Source organism: Monocercomonoides exilis, assembly GCF_001643675.1.
Source record: "Monocercomonoides exilis strain PA203 chromosome Unknown scaffold61-464226, whole genome shotgun sequence".
Lineage (NCBI taxonomy): Eukaryota > Preaxostyla > Oxymonadida > Polymastigidae > Monocercomonoides > Monocercomonoides exilis.
Genome location: NW_027150606.1, coordinates 360557 through 384277, shown reverse-complemented (window position 1 = coordinate 384277; position 23721 = coordinate 360557). Strand labels below are relative to the sequence as shown.

The window sequence follows — 23721 nt, the reverse complement described above, 5'->3', positions numbered from 1 at the left end:
AGATCCTTCAGAACTACTGCAGATCCTGTCCGTCACTCCTTCATTCCTCATCTTCAGATGTCCATCTGCCACTTTCAGCTCAAAAGTCATAGCTCCTCCATTTTTGAATCCATCTGATTTAATTGTTTGGAACGTGCATCCAACAACTTCGACTTCGAAGCTGTTCAAAAGATTGAATATCGAAAAACACGGATTTAAAACTCCGTTGTTGACGCTGCTGAATGAAGAAGATCGCAATAGAAGAATGGCTGTTGAAAAATCCTCTTCGTCTTTGAATTTTTTGTTTTTAAGTTTTTCCTTTTTAAAGTGTAATGCAAAATAAAAATTATATTTATGCATGTTATTTTGCTAAAGATTCTGATGGTTTAAAATGAACGGGAATCAATATCATCGATGAAATAAACGAAAAAAGTGAATTGGGCTCATACATCAGAAAAAACAATGAAAAGAGTTAACATATTATTTTTTTGTATTTCTCAAAAAATAAACATTGCAAAAACTCGAATGAAAAAATGTGTAACGTGTCCAATTGAGAAAAAATGAAAGAACAAAAAACAATGATTGTTTGAAAATATTTATGGGACAGATCAAATTAAAAATAGAAAGTTATTAACAGTGCATTTTCGACAAATAAAACTAATTTTAAATTAATTAATATTACGTTTTCTTTCGTATAATTTATGAAAAAAATTATTTATCGATGGTCCACATACTTGGAACTTGCCCAAAAATTTGTCCCATCGCAGTTAATTCAAAAACACTCCGTTTCCATTATATGTAACATATGGTTTTATTTTCCTTTTAACATGAATTAGATAACAAATAATCGATTCATTCAAAAAGTTTTGGTTTTCAAGATTCCAATTTTTATATTATTTTTTGATCAATTTGAAAATAGATTTTCTGTTTAATTTGTATTCATTGTTTTGTGATATGTTTTCTCAAAGCGGAGACATCAAAAGAACAAGACAACTCTTGAAATGAATCATTGATAAACAAAGGTGTTCTTTCAAACTCATGTATTTATAATAACTGTCTTTTTTTTGACAAGGCAATTCAAGAATGTATAATTTCACTCTAATACCAATAGCAATTTATTCGGAAAGCAGAATACATTCTCAGGAATGAAAAGATTGAAATCAGGAATGTCAACAGTGACAAAAACGTTTTTTAGGATTCTGCTATTCTTCAGTTAGAATGAAAACGTTGGCAGTGAACATTTGTCTATATTATGTGTGCTAATAACAGAAGAATCGAGTTTTATACCGAATACATTTATTTCTTCGCAAAAATAGCCATCTTTATTTGCTATTCAAAAATGGGCCAAATTGCTTAACAAGCCAGATTTTGAACTGAAAATGAACATTTATTTGTTTTCCCTCATGCGTTCATACAACGATTCAAATAATGTCGCTTTGAAGAATTTCTTCGTCGCAAATCTATTCATTTTATCTTCAGAATTTTTTCTGTAATCCGGAAAGGACAAAAGCGAACAGAAAAGCGACTTCTTTTTTCAAAGCAATTCTTTGTGAAACGAAAAAGGAGTGATTCTCCTTTTGTCCAACAAATATAGCAATCATCACATATTATTTATTACGTAATTATTTCTCTATATGCGGAGTTGGTGTTGTTATCCCAGAAATAAATGCGAAAGATAATATAAGTCTGGCTAATAATATTGTTTTCGCTTTGTGCATGTGTTGCAGAGTATCATAATGTTTTTCTTTTCAAATCTTCAAAAAAATATTGTCTTCAGCAAATTATCTGCCTTGAAAACGGAAAACAGTGTTAGAGCAAGTCTTGATTCAATGTTAATGGTGGTGATCGGTTTTATAACTGTTTTTGAATGTCAAATATGTTTTTTCGATTGAAATGCAACCGAATATCACACATACATTTTCACACGTAATAAAAGAGACTCATTCATTCAGCATCAGCTGAATCAAACAATGACTGATTATCCCCAATGTTGAGACTTATATCGAGATTCTTTTAGGGACGATAACAAACACCAAAAGTGTGGACTGTTGTGCAATACATTCACGTCAGATGACAAAAGCGATTTTTTTAGTTTTTCAATGCAAGTTTGATTTGAAAAATCATATTTATCTCTTTTTTCTGTTTTGACATTCATTTTGACTGTCAGTGAAAATTGTTCTGACGAATGACATGGCATCTGAAAATAACTACAGCACAAGGCTGTTCGAGATTACAGAAGCAGAGGAAATATCAGCAAGGAGATTGAAAATTTCTCTTGAAACAGGGAAATATTCAAAAACAACGTTCACCGCGGAGCTTATAATTGTTCAGAATGGAGCGTTGCAGATGGAAAGCGTTAACGATCCAAAGACTATCTCTACAGTTTTGTTGTTTGCGTTAAATTCAACAAACAAATCATCGAAAATTATTTTTGAACACGACTAATGCTGGATTGAAATAACAACAACGAATCTGCCAGTTTCCATTGAAAGGAGAAAGTCACAGACACGCATGCAGAGGCACCAACCGAACAGGATGTTAGATTAATAGACAGAATCTGCACAGCTGCAGACTGGTGTTAAAAGAACGACAGATGTGTCCATCAATGAAAAGTCAAAGGAAGAGCAGAAGTTAAAAGTTAAAGAAGCAGAAAAAGGAGTACATGCTTGCGAAGCTGTGATATGGACGTTGAGCGGAAGAAGTGTTTTCAGATGATAGTTTGATGTTTCCCTGCAGAAGATACCTAATCCATTGAAGCTCCAACTCCATCAACAGCAGTGCCATTGAAAGATCAACAGAACCCATCCGCAGCAACTTCTTCTTTTCAACGAATTCGCAAATAAATACACAAAGTAAATCAATGATCTTTTTCATTCAAGTTAATCACATCTCTAAAAACAATCATCAGCATTCTTTTCAACCTTTATCCCTACACCATAAGGCGACAATCCTTTATCTTACGCCAAACATGCACTTCTGTTAATAATCACTTCTCATTCGCGTCACTTTCCAAGCTTTTTGCAGCTTAATCTTTTTCTGCCTCCTTATAAACAGAATATATATCATTAACATTGCCACATCATGTTCCCCACAATCATATTCCTTTTGGTGCTCAAATAAACAAGTTCTAGGTGAAAGACTTTAATTATCACGACAAACACAGAAGAAAAATCAACAGTGATTCTTCAAACAGTATGCACACTTTTTATCATCTGTTTCATCATCATCAGCATTTTCTTCTTATTCTTTTTCTTTTTCTTCCTCCTCTTCTTCTTCTTCACCTTCTTCTTCTTCTTCTTCTTCTTCTTCTTCTTCTTCTTCTTCCTCTTCTTCCTCTTCTTCATCTTCTTCATCTTCTTCCTCTTCTTCCTCTTCTTCCTCCTCCTCTTCTTCTTCTTCTTCTTCTTCTTCTTCTTCTTCTTCTTCTTCTTCTTCTTCTTCTTCTTCTTCTCCTTCTTCTTCTTCTTCTTCTTCTTCTTCTTCTTCTTCTTCTTCTTCTTCCTCTTCTTCATCTTCTTCCTCTTCTTCCTCTTCTTCTTCTTCTTCATCTTCTTCATCTTCTTCCTCTTCTTCTACTTCTTCTTCTTCTCCTCTTTCTTTTTCTTCTTCTTCCATTTCTTCATTTTTATCCTCAAATTCTCCAAAAATTAATAATAAAACCAAATTTTCTCGTCATCTTCATCATCATCATCATCATTATCTTTTTCTTCTTCTTCTCTTATTCATGCATTTAGTTCTATTGTTTGACAAAAAAAACAAAGAATTCTCAGAATTTGTGAAACGTTTGTTTTTTCAAGAAATTCTTTGAAGGGAATTGAATGCGATAAGAAAAAAGAGTAAAAACAGAAAGAATATGAAAAATAGAAGACTTATGCAACATGAATGAAAAAGTTGATGAAAATGTGGGAGGCTAATTGGAAGGATCGATCACATCCAATGCACGTTCAAAGAACAGAACTATGCTACTGATCTCCAATTTTTTACAATTCAGATCCTGTTTGTTTTTTGCTGAAGAAGCAGATACAGATGATGCGTGACAAGATATTGACTCCTTTCCCCTCCCTCTTCCACTCCATTGTAACGTGAAGCTGTAAAACACGCCGACCGTCTCACAGCCGCAGCCCAGAGCAGATAGCCCCTTCCACCTCATTCCTCCCCAGCTTACACCTTTAAAAGCAGCTGCATATTGTCATCCAGCGCCGGCTAACCGTCTTCACAACAGCATTGTTCTCTGACAGGAACAGAGACACTCTTCAGTCCACTGCATCACACTCATCCAGCAACTGTGGGCACAGCGGAAGAAGTCGTTGAGTTGACATGCCTCAAGCTCCGAAGTTAATGGTGAAAGATAGCACCCGTTCAGCAGGGACGCATCCCGAAAGATCCTCAGAGACAGCCCCAGCGGAATCTGCGAATAACACACACAAAGAAACTCCGTCTAATTGAATGGAATTCTTCTGCACGCTGCACTCGATGAAAATGATAATGTTTCCGAAGAGGTTGAAGTTGATGGATCGACACAATGGATCGCATCAGACAGCACCTTTATCGCCTCCTTTCTTCATCTCTGCTTCAAAACAGTGGGAATTAAGCAGAAAAAATCCCATGATTTGGAAACTCTTCCTATATCCACAAAAGGCTTCCCCTGCAAAAATCAGAAACAATCTTGTCTCCGTATATCACTCCAGATCCTCGACAACATCTTCAAAAGTGACTTCTGCAACCTTATCTTCACATACACAATCGACAGCTGCACGGTCTTTTCATTCCTCGCATTCATTTTCTTCCGACACTGTTTCTTTTGCGCAAGCGCTGTGTGCTGCTTCTCAATCACCTCCTTGAACTCCGCCTTATGCTCGCTTATCGTCTGCTCCGGTACTTATGACAGTAACATCAGCATCTTCATTTTCCTTCTCCATCATGTTCATCTTCTGTTGCACAATTACATCTGCTCTTACGCCCTGACTGCCTCCCCCACTTCCATTTGTCCCAGCGCTGTTCTTTTCTGATTCCTCTCTGATCGAAGATCTCGTTCACTCACTTCCACCACCTCCTCCACCACCTCCGTTTGCTTCTCCCACAACACTCACTTCGCTTCCCACTTTCACAACAACCCACTTCCCATTGAGATCTGGCCCAAGCATCACAGCACTTCCATCCTTGATGACAGATGCAATCTTCTCCTGAAACTTTTCGCACAACCCAAAAGTCAGAATCAACGTAGTCAAAGATGGAATTATCCTGCCCTCCGCAGAAATCAACGAAGAACATATGGCAATTGTTACCGCCGATACATCAGTTACCGCTTGCCATCCATACTCACCACTTCGCTTTGAAGAGAACAGCTTTTCTTCTCCTTCTCAATCCTTACACCAATCAGCCCCGCCTTCTCCTTCGTGGCCACAAACTGTCCCTTCGCCTCCTTATCCTCCTTCAGCTCCTTCACTTCTGTGATGTGCTCTTCAGTAATCTTCAGAATCTTCCTCTCCCGCATCGGAGTGATCTTGTCCTTCTGCAACTTATTCTCCAGCCTGCTTTTCTGAATCAATATCCACACTTCGTTTTGGTTCTTTTGGAACAACATGATAAGCCTAGAATGTCTTTTCTTCTTTTTTTCCTGTTCCTTCTTCGTCTTTCACTCCTCCTTTTTTTTCCTCTGTTCGTTCCGCTGAAACAATTAGAACAATTGCTGAATGTGACACAACCACTTTCTCCATCCTCAGTCCCGCAGCCGACAGCCCCTTTTCCACAATCTTCCCAACTTCTTTCACAACAATCACTCGCCACGTCTCTTCGTCGTCCAACTTCACCACCACACGCCTCGACTGTTGCGATCACCATATCTGCAGTGAAGGGTCAAACTGATCGTAGATCGACAGGAATGCATTCATACAGCTGTCATAAAAATCTGCTTTCTCTCTGGCTTCGTGCCCACCGACGCTGCAAGCGACGGAAGTGGCCCCACCAGCGGAATTGAAAACATCGCTGAAAGCACCACATCATAGGCACTTACAACGCATCCATACAGCACAACCAACTGCTTCAAATTATATCCCGGTGGCGTCTGTTCTTTCAGTGACAACTTCTTTTAACTCACATACACCGCATCTGCCTCAGACACCACAATTTGAAGCCACATATCGATTTATCTATCTATGCTGTCGAAGTGAATGATGCCACCACAGCAAATACATCCGAAGGGATAATTTCAGACGTAGATAATGAAAATTTCGATGATGATTACTACTTAATCTCAACTGACTTTTTTTCTTCACCGATCCACTTTAGAAATGAAGAAGCATTCCGGCTTGCTGCTGCAGAAGAAGAGGAAGAGCGAAGGGACGACTAATTTACTTATATGAAAAATAGACAAAACAATTTTTTATGATAAGGAAGGTTTATCATTTTTGAAAACCTACTTCTATTGCACAATTCGAAAAGATGCAACAGAATATCTTTCGAAGATACACTGAAATAAAATGAAAAAGAGAGTGAAAATGAACATATTGTGATGAAAAAAACTTGTTTGATACAAACTGTCTGAATATTAATATTTGAAGAGATTTCATTTTTGAGTTTGTAATTAATGGAGATTTTTTTTAAAATTTAAAATATCTAACTTCAATTTTTTATAATTACATAAATAATTACTCTATGTTAACAACTTTTTGAATATCTTTCGATTGTTACGAGTGTAGTTTTGATAAAATTTTCCTGTTTAATAAATCTTTATAAAAATATTCTGTAATTCAAGCAAATCAATTTTATTTGTCTATCTACAAAAGAAAATAATCAAAACTTAGTAAATATCAATAAATTTTGAATGAATATTCGAACAGATGAGTAGAAATTGAAGAAATTTAAACTTAATTTTCATTTGATTTAAATCGCTCGAAAGAAGAGCTAACAAAAGCGTATTCTATTAAATAATTAACGTTCAATATATTATCATCAGATTTATAACATGTTTTTCAATGATAAGGTGAAAAAAACAATAACAAATAACATTTATTAAACCAAAATGGGAACGGAATGATCAACATTTTTTGATCATTTATGATCATATTTTCAGATCAGTTAAACGTTTGCGACTTTTCAAAAAGAGTGACCCATATACTGATTAAATTTCTGTTCCATCTCACATAACTCTATTTATTAAGTTGAAAATGGTATTATCAAGTTATATGAATGATCTTTTTCGAAATCAAACTTTTGTTCGAGTTTTGATCAAAATGTTCATCTCAATGACAATTTGGACAAAATTGTAATTCTTGAAAACATCGTTATGTGCTGTATGTATTAACAATTGAAGTTCATTATTTCTTAATCCAATTGAGATTAAAATTTTGATCAAAACTCGAATAAAAGTTAGAGTTCAAAAAAAAAACAAACCAAATCTTCATTTTTTTGCAAAGTTTCAAAAATGAAAATAAAAAATTTGTATGAAAACAACAAAATGAGTGATTATTTTTGAAATCATATCTTTTTTCGGGGTGTTTATTTTTCAAAGATTGTAAGTTTATGAAAGAAAAATTTATAATTTAAAGAGAAAAAACATAATAATTGTTTTTATGAACAAATGGCTTTTCCGAATCAAAGATTTAAATGCATTCAATAAGCCTTTTGACTTTTCAATGTTCATTTGATAAAATACAAGATCATATTTTTAAACCGAAAATTTTGTTTGAAAAAATATGATTTCAAAAATTATAACCCAAATAGAAATCGATAATTTCACTTTCACAACTTTCAAATTAAAAAACACATGTGAATTTTGTTTTTGTAATTTATTGTACGTTTCAAACGAATTATTAACAGTTTTCCTGAAAATATCTATTTTGAAATGAGTATTGTTTGTGTTGAAATCATTACACTGCTCTTGGCAATGATTTTTATAAAAAGTTGTTGTTCTTTGATTCAAAAATTAACACTCAAATAAAAAATTTGTATCATTTCATTTATTAACCAATATCTGAAAATATTTTATTGCAAAATAACAACTCTTGGTGAATTGATTTTCATTGTTCATTTTCAGGTTTTCAAGGCAAATTCTCCTTCCTAGATTTTTTTCAACAAAATGTGATGTCAAAAAATAATAAATTTCTTTTCGTGATGAGTTTATTTTCAAAGTTGCAAAGGGTGCACACTTTATCTTGACCTCAAAAATAAATCTCAATTTTTTTTGAAACATTCTGAAGCTTTTTTCGAGCTTAGCAAATGTATGAAACAAAAAATTAATAAATGGGAGAAAATACAAACTTTCAAGCTTTTTTTGCACAAGGCAATAAAAAAATTGCTTCACTCATAACTATGTCACACTTTCTCAGATTCCATTTTAAATTTAATTTTCATATCCAAAACAAGCATTATTGAAATAAAAACAAAAAGTATTGTGACATTTAACTAATGTCGAAAAATAAATCCATTTTTCTTATGTTTTTTGATCTCAAAAAGTCAATGAAAAGTATATAATTTTTCAATGAAAATGCCCGAAGTCAAATATTTTGTCCCACATGTCGTACTCACTTGTTTTTTTCTTTCAACTATTTGCGGTAACACGTAAAAAAAATTTTTTTGAAAATTTTTCTTAAAATTTTATTTGATCAAAAATCATTTCAAGTTTTCAATCAAATTTTCAAAAAATTTTGCAAATTGAGATTGATATGAAACAAATATATCTTCACAAATATGATTTAAGCAATGCAACTGTTTTTTATTCGGGTTCATATTCAGAATGCTCCGCTCCATCGCTAACTTCCATCGAATCCTCATAAATTTCTTCGTTTTGTTCAGCTAAAACTGGCACATCATATTCGTCATCATCTTCTTCGTGGTCATCCTTTTCTTCTTCAATATATTCATTCACTTTATATTGGCAAATTTCTTTCACAGTTTCAACAAATGTTGATTATTTTCTTTTTTGAAACACAAAAGAAGATATATCATCATCAATGAATTCCTCCTTCAGCCCCGTTCGAAATAAATCTCTTCAAAATTGACTCCAAAGTCCCTCAATCATGTTGGAGCATATTTCGCTTTCTGGGTCTTTGAAATGATATTTATGGCAGACTGTTTTGCGGCCGTAACCGAGATCACTGAGAGATGAGTATGCTCTCCATTCATCACTGTGAATCAAAGTTCCTGGAAAGATGTTCGCTTGAATGATTGATTGAAATGTGTCTTTTTTTCTATTAGAGACTCTGATGATTAAAAAGCTTCCATGATTAACATACTCTAATTTTTGCACATCTCCAAATAGCCAGATCTGCTTCTTCCATCTGCCTTTATGATATTTTCTTCTGTTCATAATTGCTTCGAAAATATCCACAATTGTATTTTCACCTCCAATTGGCTGAAACGATGATGCTGCGCTCTGTGCCATTGCCGCTGTCGCAAGGGAATAGGAAAAACCAACTGTGTTTCTATGCACACCAAGAAGTGAAGAAGTTTGCATGATTGAAAGCTTCATCCATTTGATAAGGAAAATATGCATTAGTTTTCCGATTCCTATTTTTTTATTTTCTATTGATAGATTTGACAGCAGGCTTGCTGTTTTAATGCATCTGAAGCGCTTCCATTGCCTGGAATTAGGATTTCGGGCATAGGTTCAAACGTGTTCCTTTTGCAATTTGCGTTTTTAAACCTTCAAATTATAACGAATTAATAGATAATAATTATTAAAAAACTTTTTATGGACCGATTTTTCGAAAAAAATTTTTCTTGTTGAAAAAATGATTTTTGAAAAATGACCCATAAAAACATGAATTTCATTGAAAAATATTCAAATTTTTAAAGAAAATGTGATTTTTTCGAATTGAAAGTGCTTGCATTATTATATAGACTTATTTTATTTGTAAATTTTCATCATTAACAATAATGATCATAAAAATTTTTTTTTATTAAATATCTTTGATCCAACCCACAATAGAAATCTTAATGTCGGGAAAAGTTGGATATGCTTTTTTCGTTTAAATAAAACTTAAAAGTATGTAATTCGTTCACTTTCATATGTTAATTTAAGTATATTATTATATGCGTTCTTTAATAATATTGAAAACAGATTTTTTTCACAGTTTCATTAAAGTGTGGTTTTTGACTTTAATTTTCATTAGCATGCAGATGGAAATTTCAAAATTGATTGCAATGGAACGTAAAAGGTTTTGTGTGATTCATTCTATCAAATAAATATTCATTTTATTTTTTTCTTTCAAATATTTTTTTTCTTTCTTTCTTTTCTTTTTTTTTTTTTTTTTTTTTTTTTTTTTTTTTTTTTTTTTTTTTTTTTTTTTTGATATGCTAATGTATTTTTTTATTAGACTCGATCAAAACATGCATTTATGAATAAATCTTGCTGGATTTAACAATAATCACACAAAACAATTCAATGTTGTATTATAAAAACAATGAACTTAAAAAGAGTTTGTCATTTTAATGTTTTTTTAAAAAAATGAAAAATGAGATTGATTATGCTTTTCTAATGGATTTGATGTTGTAATATGTGGAAACGAGGAAGATCCATGTTTCACAATGTGAAAAGGGATTTAAAATATGAAAGAGGGAGATGAAATGAAAACAATTCAGATTGAAGGATCGACTGTTATTCGAGATTCATTCAACTTGTCCAATTATCAGATCAAAAATGATACGAAGATGGGAGAAGAGAATGTGAAAGCAACTTTGAATTTTGAAAAGGCAGTTGGAAATCAATTGGAATATTTCATGGGAAATGATATTCATCTTGAATTGATGAATATCCAACTTCAACTAACATCGGGGTTTGACAACTCGGCCAAAACAATAATTTCAAACAAAGAAGGGGAATTGGTGATTACTGGATGTTCATTCCATTTAGAAGCTGGAGCGAACAATGGATTTGATTGTGTGTTTGTGGATGCGGTTGGAGGCGGTGTGGATGGGAATGATGAAGGATCATTCACACAAGAATCGCTTGTTGGATGTTCGAGTTCGCTGACAATGAGGAGACTTTCATTTGCTGTGAAAGGTCAGTTGAATTCGAAAAGAATGGCATTCATTCATTCAAGTTCAACTCTCGGTGGGAAGAATTGTTCAGTCTCAATTGAATGCGGGGAATTCACTTGTTGAATGATAGGATTCAATGCAATTAATGTCAATGTTAGAAGATTAATTGAAAATGAAATTGCAATAAATAGGAAGTGGAGTTGGCAGTTGCAGAGCTGTTTGAGCATTTGATATCAGTTGGAGACGAAAGGGTGGAAATGATGGGGAAACAATTGTGACCATATTTGATCTTCGTTGAGGAAGAAACAAATGAAATATTTGTTTTGACAGAGGAGTTGGAAGATGAAAAGGAAAAGGAAGAAATGAAGTGATGGAAGGCGCCTGAAGCGGGAGATGAAGAAGAGGAAATCGAAAAGGCAGTTGTTTTCACACTTGGATTGATTCTCCATGAGATGACAACAGGCGAAGCGCCATTGAGCGAATGTGATGCAGAAGAAGCGCGGGAAATGATGAGAGATGGTGTGAGGCCACTGACAGAAGGAATCAATGGAGAAGATCTGGTTGAGCAGATGGAGAAGATGTATGGTGATAAGCCATTTGGTTGAACTTTGTTAACCGAGTGATTTGGCTTTTGAATTAGTTTTATGAATTTCTTTGATTATTGACAGCTTTGCTTCATTGTTATTCTCTTATTGAATTTTTGTTAATAAACAATATAATATTTTTATATGATTATTATTCATTAAAACACTAAATTAGCAGAAAAAAAATTGAATTTTTGTGTAAAAAAGAAGAAAGATATAGCATTGTTATATTATCATAACAAACTTTTTTATTGAAAACAAGACATTTTACAACTTATTTATCGTTGAAGCAAATGATATTAACACATAAAAAAAGTGAGTATGAAATGCCACAACGAATAGAAAAACATTTATTTCAAAAGGAAAACAAATAGAAAAACCCATTTCAAATTAAGATTTAAGTTATAAAGAAATATTCTTTAATTAATTCACGAATAATAATTAAATCAACTATGAAACTAAAGCATCGAATTCATTAATACATGCTTTTCATAAAAATGTTTTATGTGAAGTATTTAAATTGCTCATTTACGAATAAAAGTTAAATACAATAACTATCACTCAAAATTGTTTATTAAAAATTTCATCAAATAAGAAAATTTTTTGTGGGTTGGATCAAAGATATTTAATAAAAAAAAATTTTTATGATCATTATTGTTAATGATGAAAATTTACAAATAAAATAAGTCTATATAATAATGCAAGCACTTTCAATTCGAAAAAATCACATTTTCTTTAAAAATTTGAATATTTTTCAATGAAATTCATGTTTTTATGGGTCATTTTTCAAAAATCATTTTTTCAACAAGAAAAATTTTTTTCGAAAAATCGGTCCATAAAAAGTTTTTTAATAATTATTATCTATTAATTCGTTATAATTTGAAGGTTTAAAAACGCAAATTGCAAAAGGAACACGTTTGAACCTATGCCTGATTTCGTTCATTAAAATCCATTTCCTTATGACAATTTCTGCATTCTTTGTTTCTTTGATTCAACACTTCATTTCTGAACCATTCCCATGTATCATTTGCGTTGTGAAATAATTCGTTGAAGAAGCTTATTTTGAATTTGCGATCCTCAATTAGCATTCAGAAAAAAAACTGCAAAATAAATTTTTTGAACAAAAAATTTGATCGATCCCATATTTAAAGTGAAATCTTTAAAAATTTCATGGGTCCAATAAAAAAGTTTCCGCACAAAAAAAATTCAAGCAAACCATATAAAACAGTTAATAATATTCTTATAATCATCCACACAGAAAATTGTTAACGGTCGTATATTGTGCACTTACTGATAATACTGCAATGGCGGAGGAGAAAGGAGATGTACTTTTAATCTGAAAACAATTATTCAGAAAATGGATTAAAAGAAAGAAAAAGTGCAATGATTATGTTAGTCACAGTTGTAGTTTCAAATGAGCCAGTTAAGGAAATTTGGATTTCAGACAAAAATTACGGAGAACTCTGAAAAAGTCATAATAACTTTCGAAAAAATCAAAATCTGGATTGAAAAATCAGACCAAAAAAGAAGAGGACCTTGTTAGTCTCTGAGGATTAATGATAATCTGATTCAATTTCAAAAGTTTTGACTTTGAAAGACTTAAGGAAAAAATGAATAAATTTGATGTTTTCGATTGTATGCTTTTTATCTTTTCAATCAATTGGGAAGTTCAATAATACAACAGGTGATGAATATATAATGAGAAATGAATGAATAAATGAATGAATGACAATAAAGTCACTGGAGAAGAGGTTTTATGAACTTGAAGTAAATAGATCACTTTCTTTCAAAAGGAATCAAGATCGTTTGTAAAGAAGCATTTAACAATGCTCCAGGCTTGTTCTTCTCGTCTCAAAGACAGAAGACGAACGAAAACCATGCCCAACCAAAAACCAAATGGGAGTTATAAAATGGAATTAATAAGTGAATGAATGAAAAAATAAAACAATTGATCAGCAGATGTGTGGAAGCAAAGCTCCATAAAATTCTACTTTAATCCTTCCCCAGCAAAAATGGTGTTGAAAAATAATATATAATCCAAACAATTCAAACAACGCAAATGGCACAAACAACAACAACATAAAAGTTAAATCGAACAAAAAGTGAAGAAAACGGAAAATCAAAGAAATTGACAAATTCGAAAAAAATATCAAACAAAAACAAATACAAAATTATGCAAAAGTGAAGAACATCAAAAATAACAAAATCTCTTCTCAGCTTTATAACTCGTCTTTGCTTCTGTTCTTTTCGCCCATCACTTTTTCGTCTTGACACTCATGATCGTTGAAGAAGGTGACTGTCCCTTGTTTGTCTGCCCTTCTCTTTTGACTCTTCTGACCCTTCACAACATAAAGCATCAGTCATCGTCATCACCATCGCCTCATCCGGAAACTGTCTAAAAAATGTTCGTTTCAGCTCAATCAGCGTGGGACGCCCCTCAACCTTTGCTGAAAGACAGCTCTGCATCACCCCAAACAAACCTGATTCCTCAGCCAGCTCCAGCTTCGGCCTCTCCCCGTTCACAATCTTCTCCCCTACAATCACCGCCTCATACTCCCCAAACGGAACCTGAAGAGTCAGGCACTCCCAAAGCATCATCCCAATCGAAAACGCAACTGACTCCTTTGTCGCTCCCATCTTCTTGTTGATAATCAACTCAGGTGCCTTCCATCGCAAACACTCCTTTTTGAATCCTTCATCATCCTCAAACGCTGATGAAGGAGGTGGCGAGTCTGTGAATCTCTCGCTCATCAACGAAATATTTGACGAAGAAGAAACAATACTCAATGAAGAGATGGATGATGAATCTGAATCATCATCAGACAATAAGTCAGAATGCATCACAATGCAGATAACCATGTGCTCTGAGAACAGCACAATGTGAGGACTCAAACTGGACAATGACTGAAGCTTGTTTTCCATTTCATCAAATGAGTGGAGTGCTCCATTTGCCACCCAGAACAGTATCTGGGCAGCTGTCTGCTCCCTCTCCTGAAGAGAGCCTATCGCCATCTCCTTTGTCTTATTCAGCCCATGAAGCAACATGAACAAAGAATCTCTCAGATCTACAATCAGCTTCTCATGAGGAGATGAACAGGACATCGCATCCACCAGATTGGACATTGATGAGGTGGTTGGGCATAGATCCTCTCCACGAACAAATGTTGAATCTGAATCAGTCGTTGAAGTGGTTGAAGTGGATGAGATGGATGGTGATGGAGTCTGCTTTCTAATTTCCTCTTCTTCAACCTTTTCCAACATCCATTCTGGAATCTTGTCTGAATCTCTTCCTAAAATATATTCTGTTGATCCACTCTCACTCAACAAATGCTCCGATGACTCGGAGTGTTCCATATTCGTCTCATACACCCTCTTCTTGATCCTCTCTTCATTCTTCTTCTCAGCCTCCCTTTCTGCTCTCCTCCACTGCTCCTCCGGTGACATCTCCATCGTCACCATCTCAAATACTTTTGGATCCTTCTTCACTGTGTCTTCCACAATCACCTCCAGCTCTTTTGTTCTTCTCTTTTGCTTTTTCCAACGAACAATAAAGGCTATTGCAACAATAAGAACAATCAAAAATAAAACAACAAGAACAATCACAATCAATAACCAATATGATTTCCCTTCTTTTCCTCCTTCGACAAGTTTTACATCTCCATTATCCTTGGGCTCACTTCTGTTCTTCAAAATGAAAGATTGCGTTGACGAAGGAGAATCTGCCTTGCCAAACAAGATGCACACCGACACTTCTGCTTCCTCAGCAGCCGATTTCACCACACTTGACGGAATCCTTCCAACTGCACTGCTCTCATTCCCATGCTCATCTGAACAAAGCTCGTATCTGTCAATCACATCCACATCTCCCACTTTCGATATTATCTCGAATGACAAGTTGCATGGCAGAAGCAGAGACCCAGTGAACGTCAGCTTTATCTCTCTCTCATCTTCCTCGCTTGACACACTCTCCAACATAGGGATGAAAAATGATGAATCCCTTTCTGAAACAACCCCACCCAATGTGCATCCTTCATTCAGAATCCAAAGTGATGAATTTTCCTTCAATCCATCTCCTCCTTTCAAACTCATCACATTCAATACTCCTGAATCTGAACAGATGATGTTGCGATGAAGGGAGGGATATTTTTCGATGAAAGGATTATTGTTCAAAAACTCTCCTTTCTCGATTGTCACGTCGCAAGTTGATGCAGAAAATCCACCTGATGAAGCATTCATTATTGTCACATATTTCATCACCAATGAAGAATTGGCTGAATAAATTAGCGATCCATTCCATTCACATATTTCTTCAAATGCGTTATTTCTCTCATTCTCATTTTCTTTTGAAAGAACTCCAATAAATTGACATGAATCCATAAAAACATCTTTTGCATTGTTAATCTCCACAATGCTTCCTTTGCTTGACAGAGAATCACAGATTGAACAGGAACAGTTAGAAAGAACGATATGAGCAGAGGTTGAAGAAGATGAAAGAACAGAAGCTCCTTCTGAATTCCTTGAGCAGTTGTCGAATGACGAGCTTCCAACAGAAATTGTTCCTGAAGATGAACTGTCAATCGAAATGATGCAACCATCTGGCAGCTTCACTCCATCTGCAGATACTCCATTGAAAGCAACACTTCCACAACTGCCAATCTCAAACACATCTGCTGTTGATTCAATCTGTTCCAGTTTCACATTCGTCAACGAAATCTCCTCTCCACTCAACAGAAATGAAGGCTCCTTGAATGAAAGGAGTGACACTGAGCAGTTGTCAACATGAAGAATTCCACTTTCAATGCTCAGCAACGATGAGTTGAGAGCAACAGCAGGTTGGTTGTTGTTTGACCCTCCAACAGAAGAGAAGTCAACAAATGAAAGAGAAAGCTGGCCACTTGCTTCATGAATGAGAAAACTGCCTGAATAAGAAAACGATTTCCTAAAATTGAATTTCAATCTTTCAAATCGAATATTCTCTGAAGTTGTGAAAAGATTTCCCGAATCACCTGTAATTGTTGATTTCAGATGTACCTGGGCGGCCGAGGAAGATTGAAGTGAGCGGACGATCACATCCTTTGCTTCGCATTCTCCATTGATGATCGTCTCCTTTGATATTAGCAGTTGAGAATAAGATGAAGGAATAATGTGTTGAATTCCAACATTCAAGGATTGGCATGGTGTGCTGAACTCTCCACATCGCTTGTTATCTTCGTGATTATCTGAAACTGAAGATACAAATATCGTCTCGCTCTGGTATTTCACAACCCTCAGCAGCAGATCCTCTTCTCCCTCAAACGAGTCTGTTGAACAGCCCCACATCGCCAGCTCCTTCACAAAAGGTGCTCTGAAATCCAGCAAGAATTGCTCATCAACTATCTGTGTTTCGATTGAGTGGCATCGAACATACACATCTCTCCCTCTCAATGCAGAGTTATCTTTGAAGGTGAGATTCGACAGCACAAAGCTCAGAGGCTTCTCAGCCACTGAGGAACACTCCAGAAACAGCCAGCCACCTCTTCCTGTGGTTGAGCAGAAACACTCAGAAATCGTGCAAAATGAGCAATCAAAGCTTCCTCCCTCATTCAACACACAAAACATCCCTCCTCCCTTTCCACACTTCAACCCTCCACATCTCTTCATCGTTGTGTTTCTTATAACCATTTTCAAAGGCTCATCATTGTCATTCCGAATGATGGGAACATCATTGGTTCTGTTTTGAGTGACTTCTTCGAACAAACTCCACTCAATAACAATATCTTGCTCCACTTCATTTTTTTCTCTTCTTGAACTCTTTGAAATGCTCAATCCGCTTGATCCATCCAGCTCAATATTTTTCATCGTTAGATTATAAATGTTCAAAATCGTTGTTGATAACACAGAAATAACATCATGTGAAAAAGATAGTAATTGCATTGATACAAATTTTATTACAACTGTTCCACCATCTGCCTCGATCAACCCATAGTTAATTATTTCTTCTCCGCTTTCTTCCATTTTAGTGAATGAACAGTCCTTCACAGTCAGCAATCCTTCGCTTGAGCCAACAAACATCAAATAACTGACTCCACCTGAGAATGAAGATGGTATCACAAAGTTTATCAATTCGAAATTAGTAATTCCAGAAATCTTCATTGCTGCTTCTTCTGCTCCTTCAAGTGATGAGAGACATTCCAAAACACACTTATTGTTATCATCTGATTTTATTGAAATTCCACAAAGATCAACACAGTTCTGAAGAATCGCTTTTCCAATGATGTTCATATTCTTTTCATTTCCTTCTGACAATCTCGTTAGTGAATAATCAACTGAAATGCAAGGATAATCTGAGAATCCACAGGCTCCCATATCTTTCCCATCACCTCCAATAAACACCTCTGAGCCGAGTGTAAGCCAAAAATACACCAATGGAATGGCATTCGTTGTGTCACCTCCATCAAAGCCTCTCATAGAATCCAACGAAATGTTAACCAGATTCTCTGATACAAATGGAAGTGTGTCATTTGTGATGCTCTTTGTCAAGTTGGATGATTCAACAAACAGATTATTTCCATATCTCGCAGTATTTGGCTTTTCTGTATCAAAAACAGGAGATGAGATTACAAATGAAGAACCATCATCAATTAACTTCAGTGCCATTCCTCCGCCAAACCCAGTCTTCTCTTCTTCTCCAGCTGGTGCTGTGCATCCTGTGAATGTGCATGAAATAATATTCATTTGAATGTTTCCTTTCATCTGCACATCGATAGCCCCTCCTCTGCTTCCATCAGCCAGCACAGAGCATCCATCAAAAACACTCTCTTCAATATTTATTTGTGTATTTGTATAATCATCGTGGCTGTTGCCAATGCTCACACACCCTCCACTTCCAGCTGCTCTTTCGATTTCTGTGAAAGTGCAGTTCGTCATGTTCAACCATTTGATGCTCATTGACTCGGTATATGAACTGCTTCCAGAAAATGAGATCAATGGAGTTGTGCTCAAGGTGATTGACAAAACAGAGAAGAAATCAATAACCAATGAACCAGAATCAACAGATAAGAATAGACATGCCAATTCAGACGAAGGGTATTGAAGAGAAATAGAACAATGAGACAGAGTCAACTGCGAAGAAGATGAAATGAAAGTCTGGTGAAGAGGAAGGGATGATGGAAGAGAGAAGATAAGTTTTGACAAGACAGTTTCAACATTTGTTGCTATCATCGCAGCATCAGATTCAATTTCAATATCGGAGACGATCCAGCCACTTTGATCATCATTTCCTCTGATTTCATGTTTCTGTTCATCAAATGCCAATTCATCACTCATCAAAATCATTCCATTCACAATAATTTTCTTGGTACCTGTCAACCGTGTGAGGGAGTGCTTCAAGGTCAAACAAGGGAATTTAGCAATTCCACAATGCGAGTGATTGGATGCCTCAGTATAACTCACATGTATTTCTTCTGGTGTGGGAAGGAGATAGATGCACAGAGGAATGGCAACACTAGCATTTCCATTATCATATCCTCTCACTTTGTCAACGGAATCCAGTGATGCTGTAACGCATGTGATGTTTTCTGATTTTGCTGTTTCTTCCAGATTTGGTGAAATGACGAAGATATCATTCCCCCATTTGGCTGTGTTTGTTCCGAATGAAGAGGAGATCAGGAAATCTGGATTTTCATTCAATAATCGAAGAAGGATTCCTCCCCCAAGACCATCTGTTTCAGAGCAATAGCACCCATCAAAAGATCCACCTTTTACTTTCACTTCATTTCCTTCTCCTGCGCATAGCATCATCGATCCTCCATCAGTCGATGTTGTGCTTCCACATCCTTCAAAAATGCAAGAATTCAAATCAATATTTGCCTTGTCATCGGTGATTGAGATTACAGCGGCTCCACTGGTTGTCCTCTCAATCCCATCAAAGGTACACTCCGAAAGCTTCAATGAAATTTCATTTGTTGAAGAAAGCGAAAACAATGAAACGGTGGAAATCGTCTTTGCCCAGTTCACATTATCCATCTGCAGCATACCATTCTGAACATTGATCAGCTCTGTTGTGAATGCTGTTTCTGTTGATTGTCCACTTCCAATAGATATGTTCAGTCTGTTCACATGCATCTCTCCTGCTCCAGAAATCTCAAACAGCCTTGACCCACGGTTATTCGGATGAGCCGAGTCATGCACAAAAATAAGGTCACTGATAGTCAATGTGCCTGTCGAGACAGAAAAAAGTGATAACCCAGATGCTTCAAACTCTGTATGGATCGTTGCGCTCATATTGCTTTGGCCATAAACAGTGAAACTGTCAGATCCACAATCAAAACTATTTGTTTCGATAATCGTTCCCGAAAATACTTCGATTTCAGTCACATATCCGGAAATAAGTTGAGTCAAACAACGGCTGATAGTGCCGCATGGATGAGATTCATTTATTCCACAAGCATATGTGTCGTTGCCTTTTGGTTGTGAATCAGTTGAAGAAACAAATCTCACATTTCCAAAATCATTGTGAAGCCAATCACTACGATCAACGGTTGAAGCTGTGTCTGTGCTAACTCTATTCATCGTCTGTCTGGTTGAATAACAACTGGGATCAATGTTATTTTCAGTAGAATTGTAAAGAACAATGTCATGTCCACCTTTAACGCATATGTTGTCATGAAAAAAACAGAAAAATAACAATGTTCCTCTATTGTAACTATTAATTAATAAGCCAATAGCACCTCCTGCGTGCATTGAATAGCAATCGCACAAAAGACAATTAGAGATCATGACTTTATCAATGCAATCCCAATGCATAATTGCACCTCCAGCGCCATGAGCTGATCCATTGCATCGGCAGTTATCAAAAAATGAATTTGAAATGCAGTGCTTTTGTCTTTGAGTATTTGTTGGGCATAGAACGATTGCCCCACCATCGTCACCTGATGAGCAACTTTGAAAGAAGCAATTATCGACAATTGGTTGGATGTAAACATTTTCAATCATTATTCCTCCTCCCCCTATATTTGGAGTAGCTGCTGCAGAACATTGGACAAAAGTGGAATGTTTTACAATGCATTCAGCGACTTTCAATGCATATATTCCTCCACCTCTTGTCGAGGAAGCACTACATCTTGTAAACGACGAATTTTCGACAGTTAGAATAGCATTTTCATTGTTATGTATATAAAGGGCGCCTCCTTGTTCGGCTGTGCAATCAGTCCATTCGCACAATGAAAATGTTTGACTTTCCGTTGTGTTCATTTGCTCTTTTTTCTGAAGAGCATTCGTTTCTCTTTTCCCGAAGCTTATTGATATGTTTCTGCAGATGAAGTCATGTGAAGAATATGACCCACTCGAAATACCTCCTTCAAAGGCATTCACACACGAATAAACGAGACAGTTCTCCATTGAACTCAACAAGCATGAATGGGATATCTGATAATCACTGTTCTTGTCATATTTCTCAGACATGTTCCTGAAGGCACAGTTAGAAATCTCTTCACTTTTGCTCTTTCCAGACAACAGGAAACATTCTGAAGAGGAAACAGCCAGATCTGCCATGATGGAATTTCTCAAAACGACAGAATTTGAATCATCAGATGAAAATACGAGACTTCTGGAACAAAAACTGATTTGAGGGATCAAAGTCAAATTCACAATGCTGATTGACCCACTTTGCAAAAGAAATGGAGATGTTGATTTTTGGTGGGAAATGCAGGAGTCCATCATCAGAGTTGAGTATTCTGCTATAAGCATCAAAGGAGAAGACAAATATTCAATCGCCACATTTTTCAGTCCAACTGTAGAATTGTGGAATCCCAAAAATGTGTAAATGACTGTGGATGTTCCTGATTGCAATTTTTTCACTCCTGAGAATGTTATCTGCTCAAACAAGTGATTGTTATTAATCTTATGATGAAACTGTGCATCATATGAATAGCCTTGATAAAAAATATTTGAATAATTGAAAAAATATATATTCGAAAGAATACCTTTGTTCTCCAATGTGGCAATTCCAGAGAAATCTTGTGCTTCAAAAGTCTTTCCAAAAATTAAATATGCTAAAACAAACAAATGCATTCTTGTGTTGAAATGAAAATTTTTATATTTTTATAATGATCAAAATAGCCCTTAATAATACTTTCCTGCACGTTGGATTAAGTGAAGGCTTCTTTCGACAATTATTATGTGAGCATTTAAAAAAACAATTAAGCACTTCCATTGCATGCTATTCCCTCTGTTCTTGCCATCATGAATCGGTGATTGATTATGTTTGAAATATTTTTGTAAATATTTTCATGTGTATATTTGTAAATAGAACAAAAAAATCAAAGTTAAATAAAAATATTGAATGCATGAAAAATTGAACATTTCAGAATTGACGTTACCTCCCTATTTTAGCAAAAGGAAAAAAAAATGGTATTTTTGTTAAACAAACTTTGTAAATTTTATCCTTAAAGTTGCACTTTTTCGAGTCATTAAATATTTATTCTCAAAGTCATAAAATGATGAACTTTTTCTTGACAGCTTCACTCTTTGTTGAATATAAAAGAAGATAATCTTTTTTGCAATGTTCTGTTATTGTTGCTTCATATATTAATCCACTTTCTCTTTCTTCCTCTCGTCTTTCTCTTCTTCTTTTCCTCCTCATTTCCTCGTAAGCGTTTAATTTCCTCTCTTCAAAATTCTTCTCTTCATATTCTTATCTGTTTTATTGTCAAACCGCTTCGACAGCTTCTTTGCTCCAAATTTCCAAATAATCTCTTCAGCTTCATTCTTCTTCCTCTTTCTTGCTCCATCATTTTGAACATTGATTAATTTTATGCAAACAACCAATGTTTGTTATTCAAAAATACTCATCTGCTTTTTTTTCAGAGAAAAGATGCCTTCAAAGAAATCCTGTTTCAACTAAAAGAACATGCAACGTGAACCTTCTCTTCTCATATTCTTTTAATAAAAAAAAAGAAAGAAAGAAAAAATTCCAAAAGATTAAAAAAAACCAAATAAAAGAATTCAATGCGTCGTAATTAAAACTCAAAAATACATTTTCCAAAATAAAAATTAAAATAACTTCTATCGTTTCTCATATTTCACATTTCTTAAAAATTTTAATCATTCAAAAAATCAATATTAATCTGCAAACAAGAACAAACACAATTTACCCTTCTTTGCTAGCTAAATATTCTCATTGCAAAATACTAATAACTCCATCCGCATCTTCTTCCTTCCCAATCTCTTGTTGTTCGCTTTCCTTTTTACATCAGCCCTGCTTCCATTTCTTCCTTCTTCCTCTCATTAACTTCATCTTCTTCTTCTTCTTCTCTTTCTTCTATCTCATCACTCATTTTCATATGCTCTAATTATGACATTTCTTTATTCCCATCCAATTCCTTCCAATTGGTATCAAACCAAAGCCAGGGCCTTTTCGATAAATTGAGTGTTTTTGAATTAAAAATGGTTTGTCTTCAAAATGTTCCGTGCAAAAATATCTTTATATAAAAGAGTGAGAAATGTGAAAACGAATGACAAAATAAATAAATAAATAATTTATACCATGGTGAATACAGAGTTATTGATGTTCAAGTGATGTTCAAAATATTGATTTTTCAATGTTAAAATGCAGCCAATGCATTTTCGACAAATCTGATAAAGTTGCAATGGAAACGGAAACATATTCAAAGAAGAATGCAAATCGGAATGGAATGGAATGAAGATTTGGAAATTTGATGAAATCAATGAAATCTTTTTGGCTTCACTTGGCAAGGCAAATGTAACACATTGGCTATTGAAGAAAGTGTTGGATAAAAAAACGAGGAGCACTTCAGTGCATCCTCGATTGTTGAGCACAACGTTTTTTGTGTTTTGTCGTTGGAATCAACATCAGCTCCACAATTTACAAAAAAAATAGCAACGACTGATGAAGAGAATCCTATTGTTAAACTCTTTGTTGTAGTGTTTGCTTTTCTCCTGAATTTTGTTTGTGTTTTTGCATTGCAATAGCTGAATGGGGATTTGACAAAATTCTTTCCTTTGAAAAAGACCTCGCGTTCAATCCTTTTGTTTCTGCATCTTCATCGCAAAATAGAATGGAGTAGTTCTGGTCTTTTCTTTTTCGATGCTGTATTAACAATAAGGTTTTATTTGGATTTTACAGTTATCAGAACATCTATTATGGTTCATTTTTTAAAAGTTATTTTTAATGTTTTGT

General features: G+C 34.9%; 5 protein-coding genes across 5 annotated transcripts; 1 reads left to right on the top strand and 4 right to left on the bottom strand.

The window, feature by feature from the left end:
* Positions 1-3219: 3219 nt before the first annotated feature.
* On the bottom strand, positions 3220-3594 carry MONOS_87 (uncharacterized protein; the record flags this gene model as incomplete). Its single annotated transcript, XM_067879130.1, has 1 exon — positions 3220-3594. The coding sequence occupies one exon, from the start codon at positions 3592-3594 to the stop codon at positions 3220-3222; it is 375 nt and encodes a 124-aa protein (XP_067719586.1).
* A 1418-nt stretch (positions 3595-5012) lies between these two features.
* Positions 5013-5473, bottom strand: MONOS_88 (uncharacterized protein; the record flags this gene model as incomplete). Its single annotated transcript, XM_067879239.1, has 2 exons — positions 5013-5162; positions 5303-5473. The coding sequence occupies 2 exons, from the start codon at positions 5471-5473 to the stop codon at positions 5013-5015; spliced, it is 321 nt and encodes a 106-aa protein (XP_067719585.1).
* A 97-nt stretch (positions 5474-5570) lies between these two features.
* MONOS_89 (uncharacterized protein) lies at positions 5571-6118 on the bottom strand (the record flags this gene model as incomplete). The annotated part of the gene is made up of 3 exons (XM_067879346.1): positions 5571-5804; positions 5873-5987; positions 6081-6118. 3 exons carry the CDS (start codon positions 6116-6118, stop codon positions 5571-5573), a joined length of 387 nt encoding a protein of 128 aa, XP_067719584.1.
* Positions 6119-10527: 4409 nt separating this feature from the next.
* MONOS_90 (uncharacterized protein) lies at positions 10528-11564 on the top strand (the record flags this gene model as incomplete). The annotated part of the gene is made up of 2 exons (XM_067879457.1): positions 10528-10981; positions 11422-11564. The coding sequence occupies 2 exons, from the start codon at positions 10528-10530 to the stop codon at positions 11562-11564; spliced, it is 597 nt and encodes a 198-aa protein (XP_067719583.1).
* A 2253-nt stretch (positions 11565-13817) lies between these two features.
* MONOS_91 (uncharacterized protein) lies at positions 13818-21593 on the bottom strand (the record flags this gene model as incomplete). Its single annotated transcript, XM_067879564.1, has 2 exons — positions 13818-21454; positions 21506-21593. 2 exons carry the CDS (start codon positions 21591-21593, stop codon positions 13818-13820), a joined length of 7725 nt encoding a protein of 2574 aa, XP_067719582.1.
* Between the last annotated feature and the right edge of the window lie 2128 nt (positions 21594-23721).